General features: G+C 53.6%; 1 protein-coding gene across 1 annotated transcript in view; it reads right to left on the reverse strand.

Moving 5' to 3' along the window:
• CUEDC1 (CUE domain containing 1) overlaps positions 1–9,004 on the reverse strand; it is a 12,960-nt gene extending 3,956 nt beyond the window's left edge. Inside the window, 3 exon segments of the mRNA XM_058445333.1 lie at positions 3,006–3,166; positions 8,574–8,630; positions 8,632–9,004. Coding sequence (XP_058301316.1) covers positions 3,006–3,166; positions 8,574–8,630; positions 8,632–8,910 — 497 coding nt within the window. The 5' untranslated portion in view covers positions 8,911–9,004.
• Between the last annotated feature and the right edge of the window lie 344 nt (positions 9,005–9,348).

Below are 9,348 nucleotides of genomic sequence, written 5' to 3' on the forward strand. Positions count from 1 at the left end.
GTTCACACACATGGTTCAGGAGTGCTGTACTCACCACCTCATCATACACATGGCTCAGCACCTGCATACGGCAGGCAACTCAGTAAATGCTGGAAATGAATGTTCTGGATGGAGGGACTGGACAAGGCACTGGAGATGGCCTAGAGGCCCAGGTCTAGCAGAGCCATCCTGGGGCAAAGGGACCTGTGCCTCTACTAACACTGGCCTCTGGGGGAAGCCTCGCCCCTGGTCTCAATGTTCAATGTTAGAGCTAAACTCAGAGGCCAGCCAGTGTAGCTGGGGGCAGGAAGGACAGTAAACCACTGATTATAGGTCTGCTCTATACCTGGGTCTGTGCTAAGTGCTTCACACACATCTCATTCAATCCTCCTAACAGTGCTAAGGTGGAAATTACTATTCCCGTTTCAGGTGAGGCAAACGAAGCTCAGAGAGGTTAAGCAATGAGCCAAAGGCCACATTGCAAAGGTGCCTGAAGAATTCTAAGCTAGGCAGCTGAAGGAAGGGGTGGGGAGCACAGACCGCTTCTGTCTGACTCCACAAGTTGAGTTCTCCTCAGTGCATCCACTCCTAGCCCGGCAAAGCCTTCATTTCCTGAGTTAGGCTCCAGAACCTTAAGCAAGAGCAGTAACTTGTCTAAAGCCCACAGGGTCTCCTGAGCCTTGGTGTAGTGCTGAGGTTACCTTGCCCCCAAGTGGGGCTCCCATCACCACCCCGGCCCCCACCCACAGCAGGCTGAACGCCCAGCCAGAGTACGGAGGGAGGATGTGGCATGGATATCCATACCACATTTATACTGGGATTTTCAGCCAAGCATGATGGTATGCCCTGTAGTCCCAGCTATTTGGGAGGCTGAAGTGGGAGGACTGCTAGAGCCCAGGAGTTCAAATTCACCATGGGCAACATAGTGAGACCCTGTTTCTATTTAAAGAAAAAAAAAATCCTTTCTCTTATGGCCTCAGTTTTCCCTTCTGAAAAATAGGTGGAACCACTCTGCCTAGCAGAAACTGAACTTTTTGCAAAAGTGTATTGGAATATTAAAAAAAAAAGGTGGGGGTGGGGGTAGGCCCGGTGGCTTACATCTGCAATCCCAGCACTTTGGGAGGCCAAGGTGGGCGAATCACCTGAGATCAGGAGTTCGAGACCAGCCTGGCAACATGGTGAAACCCCCTCTCTACTAAAAATACAAAAGTTAGCCGGGGGTGGTGGCACACATCTGTAATCCCAGCTACTCGGGAGGCTGAGGCAGGAGAATCGCTTGAACCTGGGAGGCGGAGGTTGCAGTGAACAGAGATCATGCCAATGCACTCCAGCCTGGATGACAGAGTGAGACCCCGACTCAAAAAAAAAAAAGTCAAAGAAAGGAAAATCATTTAGCCCGGGGCTCTGTGATCCATCCCAGGCTGCAAGTCCTGCCTAGGTCTCACCCAGACCCACCCACTCATTCCCCACCTCCCACTCCAGTACAGCCTGCCAGCTCCTGGTACCACTCGTGACAAAGATCCCAGCTGTGTTCCTGTCCCTGACTCAAAACACTTCCCTCCCTCCTCCCCTCAGTAACTTTCTAGGACTCTATGAGCTCCGTAAGCTTCAATCACAGAGATTTTTCTCATTCGAGAGGTGACAGGACACAGCAGTGAAGAGTGATTAGCTTTAAGTCAGAATGACCTGGATTCGAACTCCAGCTCTTAGTCTTGGGGAAGTTATGAAATCTCTCAAGGCTCAGTTTCCTCGTCCATAAATAAGGGTGATGACCACAGTGCCCGCCTCTGCATTCAATGTCATGGTGTAGGTAAAGAACCTGCTCCGTTTCTGGCATTGGAAGGGTGCTTAGTCAATGCTGGCTATACTTGTATGATAACAGAGTTCACCACTGCTCTGGGGCTGTTCTGGGGAGAAGGGAAGACCTAACCGGGGCAGGTGCCCTGTCCCATCATCTCCCCACCCCCTCACCACTCCAGGCCTGAGCCAGTCTAAGAAACAGCAGCTCTAGGGCAAAGAGGCCACACCCCAGCTCCAGCAGCCCCAGCACAAACGTGGAGCCCAGAAAAACAAGCACCCCAGAGACCCGTGGGACCTTGTTGGCAACTAGCTTGATTATTTATTTATTTATTGAGACAGAGTCTCACTCTGTTGCCCAGGCTGGAGTGCAGTGGCACCATCTCGGCTCACTGCAACCTCCGCCTCCGGGGTTCAAGTGGTTCTCCTGCCTCAGCCTCCCAAGTAGATGGAATTACAGGCATGCGCCACCACCCCTGGCTAATCTTTGTATTTTTAGTAGAGACGGGGTTTCACCATGTTGGCCAGGCTGGTCTTGATCTCCTGACCTCAAGTGATCCACCCACCTTGGCCTCCCAAAGTGCTGGTATTACAGATGTGAGCCACTGTGCCCAGCCTAGCTTCATTTCAAGCTTCCAAATTACAGCGTCTCTAACCTGGAAGAAGTTTCCAGGGACCTTGCAGTCTACCTCCCTGCCTCCAGTTATCAAACTACCTTAATGAAAGAGACTTGGTCTCATTGCTTAAAAATCCTCACAATATCCCTAGCCCAAGGACGGCAGCTAGCCATTCCATGAATTACTGATGACTGGCTGGGAATGCTGTATTCTGTGTTAAGGAGGATGTGAGGCTCTGTCTTGACTCAGCAGGAAAGAGCCCAGTGATGAATCAGCCATGTTTGCTGTGGCCTTGGGAGGGGAAGTGTCAATACACATTCCCTGTTTGTCATTCCTACTCTGGCATCTCCCTTGACTATAAGCTCCCAGAAAGCAGAGGCTGAGCTTTACTTAACTCTGTGTCCCATATGGTACGAGACACACCGTCTAGCCTAGAGTAGGAATTTAGGAAATGTTTGCTCTTGCAATCCTTACGTTCTGCAAGTTCTCCTTGGTATCTAGCTAAAATGTCTCTTGCTGCAGTAGAAGCCTGTTCTTTGAGAATATACTGAGGGGTCCAGCCAAGTTTCCTGTTGTTTGTACACAGCCCCAGCCACTGATCCTCTTCCCTACCACCCTGTGCTCTGAGACACGACAGATTCTCACCGGGGAGGCGGAGTCGGGGGAGCCAGAGGGTAGGGCCGGTCGAACACGTGCATGTGGTAGGCTGGCGGGGAGTACACAGGCGGGGGCTCTTCATCCGAGCTATCGGGTTCCAAAGTCCTTTCCAAGATCTAAATCAGAGGCAACAGAGAAAGAAATATTAATCATCCCTCCTTGAATTTAAATACCATTCAGACCAAATCAAGTGTGGGAGGGCAGGTGTAATAAAGGAACTCTGTGTGTTGCTAGTGGGAGTGTAAATCGATCCAATCACCACTTTAGAAAACTGCCTTTTTGAAAAAGCTAAACACATGGCTACCTCTGACCCTCCAGTTCTGGCAACTCCACAGACATCAAAGTATATGTCCCCTAAAGAATGTTCACAGCAGCATTCTCCCTCCATGTGCAGTTCAAATACAGGCAGAAACAAACACACAGTGGGAAGGGTCAGGGCGGTGTGCCCTCTGTGGAGCGGGTAAGGGTGGGAACGGATACCAGGGGCACTCCAGGTTCTGGGGATGATGGTTCTTGAGCTGGTGCTGATAACGTGGAATATTCGCACTGTGAAACTCCACCGAGCTGCACGCGTGTGACTCATGTGCTCCTGTACCCACGCTATTCTTTGATGATAACATCATTCATACCTTCTCTCAAAGTACCTCCACGTCTCTGATCTCATCTTAACCTCGAACAACCTGGCACTGTAGGATATGTCTCATTACCCCATTTGACGCAGAAGGAAACTGAGGCCGAGGCTAAGTGACATGGCAAAAGCCACACGCTTTTTAGAACTGAGTCTTCAACTTGGACCACAAGGATCCCTCCTTCAGGCACACTGGCTGCACACTCAGGTTGGACTCTCAGGGCGGAGAGTAGCAAGGGGAGTGCCCGGGATGCCTGCTCTCCTTCCCAAGCTCTTGTCTTTATCCAGGAGCCAAAGGAGAGGGCCAGGGAGAGGCTAAGGACTGGGCAAAGTCTGGGGTCCTGCTCCACTGACCGACCTAGATTCTTCCCCAGAAGCCCAGAGAGGAGTTTGGGGCAGCTAAACACATGGCTACCTCTGACCTTCCAGTTCTGGCACACTTCACAGACATCAAAGTATATGTTCTCCTGCCTCAGCCTCCCAAGTAGATGGAATTACAGGCGTGCGCCACCACCCGTGGCTCATCTTTGTATTTTTAGTAGACGTGGGGTTTCACCATGTTGGCCAGGCTGGTCTTGAACTCCTGACCTCAAGTGATCCACCATAGGAGGCGGTCCCTGACTGGGAGATCCCTCACCACACAGCCCAACCTGGCCTACACCTTCGCCTCCCGCTCAGTCCCCACAACTCTGTTCCCATCTCCTCCAAGATTAAAGAACATGGGAGGAGCTCAGAGGCTGTGAATCTCAGGTGCCCCAGAGCCCCCAGACCTCAAGTGAGTTTGCAGAAGTCACCATAATAATGCTGCCTGTATAAGCCTGGGCTGGGCCAGGCTGCACTGGTACATCTCTGCTATGAGACCAGCCATGCCCAGCACACACAGCCTCCCAGGGGCACCTGGTGGGTAGGGAAGTGAGCCTGTGCATGTGAGCACACACACACACATACACACACGTGCACATGCACACACGCACTCTGCAGTGCTCTGCGCATACATAGCTAGCTTAACCCAAGGAGGCCTCCCGCCCTGGAATGCACTAACATTCTTTCCTTTGAGGCCAAAAGTATTTAAACAGATGCTTTTGCAGGAAAGGAAGAATGCAGCGCTTGGCAGGCCACTGCTCTGCTTACCCCAAATTTCCACAAGAAAGGAAAAAAGAGAGAGAACACTGTAAGCGCTGCTCCTGTTCCCTGGCCAATCTCTGGTGCCTGGCACAGGACAGTGACCCAGCAGGTACCTGGTGCATTCTGAGAACTTGCTGCTGCTGTCCCCCAGCCCAGGCACCCTGTTTCCCAGACCCTTCTTCTCCGAGGGATAGGGCTCTGGGCTGCGGCCTTGAGGCCAGCAGTGGTGGGTCTCAGTGGCTGGCCTGGGCTGTTCCCACTGATGTGGGTCAGAGTGAGGCGGGTGAGGAGGGGAGGAGAGCTCAGTAGAAACTGTCCCCTAAAGGAAGCTGTTTGGGGTTTCCTCTGACCGTGGCCAGCAGCAGTCAGCACCCCAGACTCAGGGCAATCAGGCCTCCCCAGCCACACCAGGAGGCCCCCTCCTGCTCCTCCGTGCAGCCTTCCAGGGCAGCAAGACCAGACAGACGTTCATCAGCGCCTCCTGGAGAGGACTTGGGAAACACAGAGAAGGCAGGGGCCGGCCAGGCAAGCTCCAGCATGCAGGGCCCGAGTCCCAAGGAGAGTAACCCCAGCAGCGCTGCTGGCCTCCCTGGCCTCTCCCTCCCACTGCCACCAGCCACAAAGAGGTTGTTCTTCTGGCTGTAAAGGTGCTGAAGTTTTGGGCTCTGCAGCCTCCTGGCTTAACTCATTGTGGGTGATGGATGCCTGCCAGGTGCTCCAGGGGGCAGGGTCTAGGCCATTTATCTGACAGGAGATATTTCTCCATGGCAAGGATACCCCTCGGGCCAGCCCACCATCCATCAGCCCCCAGAAAGGGTTTTTTTTCCAGTCGGCAGTTACCGTCATTCCAGCTGTGGCTCATAAATTTTCCGAAGCACTTTCCGCTGGCTCAGGAGCTGCCCGCCTATGGGCCCAGGCAGAGTTCCAAAGGTGGGAGGTTGGGGAGACTGCCAAGGGAGGGGAGGGGCACCAGGAGGGGGCTCAATTTGGAAAGCAAGATTCTTAGAAATACAGAAGTGCACACACAGCAAGGGCCTACCTAGGGTGTGGTGAAGCCTTGCAGAGGTTTATAGGACTGTGGGGGCCGTGGACAACGAAGGAAATACTACCCTACCTGCCAGACTGTCAGGGCAAATCAGACCGCAGAAAGGGTCAGAGCTTGCAGAGAGCTTTCTTTCCAGTTCACAGTTAAAGCATACACAGTTGACTCTCGAATAACAAGAGTCTGAACTGCATAGGTCCACTTACAGGCAGATTTTCTTCCACCTCCACCACCCCTGACACAGCAAGACCAACCCCTCCTCTCCCTCCTCCTCAGCCTACTCAGTGTGAGAAGATGAGGATGAAGCCCTTTACGATGATCTACTTCCACTTAATGAATAGAAAATATATTTTGTCTTGCTTATGATTTTCTTAACATTTTCTTTTCTCTAGTTTGCTTTATTGTATATATATACATATATCATACAGTATATGATACATACAACACACAAAATACATGTTAATCAACTGTTTATGTTAACAGTTAAGGCTTGAGGTCAACAATAGGCTATTAGTAGTCAATTTCTGGGGAAATCAAAAGTTATATTAAAAAGTGGATTTTTGACTGCACGGGGGGGATTCACTGCCCCTAACCCCTGCATTGTTCAATGGTCAACTGCATCTGCAGACACACACATACACACGCGTACTCTCACTCTCTCTCTCTCTCCTTTCTACAAAGAGGATCCATATTTTCCAACATTCCTTCCACCACCTATGCCAAGTAGATCAAAGGAGGAGTCTCCCAAGGAGAGAGGCAATAGAAAACTGTACAAAGACAGCAGCAACATGTATTCATTCAACAAACACTCCCCGAGTGCTTGCTATGTGCGTGGATTGTCCTGGGTGCTGCAGATGACACAGGGATGAGCCAGATGTCTTTGCCAACAGAGCTTCTCCACCTCCAGGGAAAGTCTCAGCAGCACCCACCAAGGAGGAAAAGCACGGAGACTTCGCCCTGCAGGATGGCTGATGAACAAGGGTAATAATAATGCCACAGCACAAAGTTTGTGAGGATTAGAAGAGATGACACATCGGGTCAGGTGCAGTGGCTCGTGCCTGTAATCCCAATACTTTGGGAGGCTGACGCGGGCAGATCACCTGAGGTCAGGAGTTCGACACCAGCCTGGCCAACGTGGTGAAACCCCGTCTCTACTAAAACTACAAAATTAGCCGGTCATGGTGGCACATGCATGTAGTCCCAGCTACTCGAGAGGCTGAGGCAGGAGAAGCGCTTGAACGTGGGAGGTGGAGGTTGCAGTGAGCCGAGATCGCGCCATTGCACTCCAGCCTGGGCAACAGAGCAAGACTCTGTCTCAAAAAAACAAAAAAAGAAGAGATGATACATCTAAAGCACTTAGGATGATGCCTGGCACGGGTGGGGACTCAATAAAGAGTGGAGTTAAATCCTGCTGGGTCCTGGTCTTGTCCATGGCCGCATGTCCCAGATGGCCCTGTGGACAACACCCCTCTGATTAACAGGCTTTGTGTGCCTCACCCTTCTGCACCAAGCACCTCAGGCTCGCTGATACTGGGGGGCCAGATGTCCACTGAACTCGCGTGGGACTGGGAAGGACTCACAACCTCCAGCAGGTAGGTACTGATGCAGTACGCAGGTCCCCTCTCTCCAGCCACTTCCCTGGAGAGACTGCTTGGCTACGGCTCACTACTGTTTCCATCAGGCCACAGTCAGAGGGATTTAACTGGCAAGTCTGATTCTTCACTCCCTTTCCATGGCTATGCTCCCAGGATACAGCCGCACTCTTTTTCTTTTCTTTTTTTTTTTTTTTTTGAGACGGAGCCTTGTTCTGTCACCCAGCTGGAGTGCAGTGTCTCGGCTCACTGCAACCTCCGCCTCCCGGGTTCAGGCGATTCTCCTGCCTCAGCCTCCCGAGTAGCTGGGACTACAGGTGCGCACCACCACGCCCAGCTAATTTTTGTATTTTTAGTAGAGATGGGGTTTCACCATATTGGCCAAGCCGGTCTCGAACTCCTGACCTCGTGATCCGCCTGCCTCGGCCTCCCAAAGTGCTGGGATTACAGGCACAAGCCACCTCGCCCGGCCCCAGCCGCACTCTTTTTCTCAGCGTCAGGGCTTTGTCAACCTCACTGATCTCCTCTCACTCTAGGACCCTGACAGATGGTCCTGCTGCCAGTTCCCTAGCCAGTCAGGCACTGTTTCACCTCCCAGCCTCTGCACAAGCTGTTCCCTTTGCCTGCACACGCTTCCCCCGGCTTCACTCTTCCTTTGGGTCTCAGCTTAGCCATCGCTTCCTCTGGGAAGCCACTCCTTTCTGCTGCTTCCACGTCTCCATCGAGCACTTACCACTCTGGCTGTTAGTACCCAACTCGCGCTTCTAGTCCACACTGGACTGTGAGCTCCAGGAGGGCAGAAATTTGGTCTGACTTGGCCACTAGCGGACTCTATGCCTGGAAGGGGAGTTCCGTATGTTGGGGTGGGGCCCAGGCACCTGCATTTTTAACAAGCACCTTGATTCTGATGCCTCCTGACTCAGGGTCTAGTGCCACGTCTCGCACACCACTGAGTGGGTGCTCAGTGTTTGTTGAATGACTGCATGATTTCTGCCCATAAAATAAGGTGACTGACGGATGGTACTTTTCCCTAGGGGAAGTAAGGCCGCTTGCTAATGAGAACCCAGACAGCGGAGTAACCCAGGTCCTCTTAGAGGTTCCAATGGTGGTTGGAATTACTCGGGCCGCGCCCCTACCTCCGGGGGCATGCTGTCCTCCGAGTCGGAGCTGTCCTCATAGACGCCGCCGCCGGCCGCCGCCGCCCTCCAGGTTCATCTGCAGCAGCTGGTCGATGGTGGCGTCCACAGCGCCGCTGTTGGCGCGCAGCACGCATTCGATGATGTCGTAATCCATGTTGGGGAACATGGTCTTGAAGTCGTCCATGGCCTGGTTGAACTCCAGGCGGCGCACCTGGCGGGCAGGCCGGCTGTTGTTGAGCTCCTGGGGGGCGGCCGTGCCTCCCCCGCCCCCGCGCGCCCCGGCGGTGCCACCCCCGCCGCTGCCGCTGCTGCTCCGGCGGAACAGGCTGGTCATTTTGCGGAGCCGCTTGGGGAAAATGTTTCTAGCCGGCCGCAAAGCCCCTTCCCAGGGTCTTTCCGCCTCGTTGGCCGCTTGCTTGCCCTGTGGTCTCGGGCAGCTCACTCCTGCGCTCCTCCGCCCGGGTGGCCAGGCAGGAATGGGCTGCCGAGGGCTCCGGGTTAGGAGAGTATGGGGCGCGGGGCCCCAGGCGGCCCTTGAGAGCGGAGCTCCGCGGGCGGTGGCATGCGGGACCGGGCCGTGCTGGGGCTGGGCGGCCAGTCATCCACACCCCTGGTGCATCCTGGCACCGGCTTCACAGATGGTCCCACCTGAAACCGAAAGAGATGGAGTCAGGGCCGAGGCTAACAAAACATGAGCTCAGGGTGGCGGCCAAGGGCTATTAAGAAATGAGGGCAGGAGGCGCGACCCCTACCCCGGGCAAGGGAGGCTTGC

Source organism: Hylobates moloch, unplaced genomic scaffold (assembly GCF_009828535.3).
Source record: "Hylobates moloch isolate HMO894 unplaced genomic scaffold, HMol_V3 SCAFFOLD_10, whole genome shotgun sequence".
Classification (NCBI taxonomy): Eukaryota; Metazoa; Chordata; class Mammalia; order Primates; family Hylobatidae; genus Hylobates; species Hylobates moloch.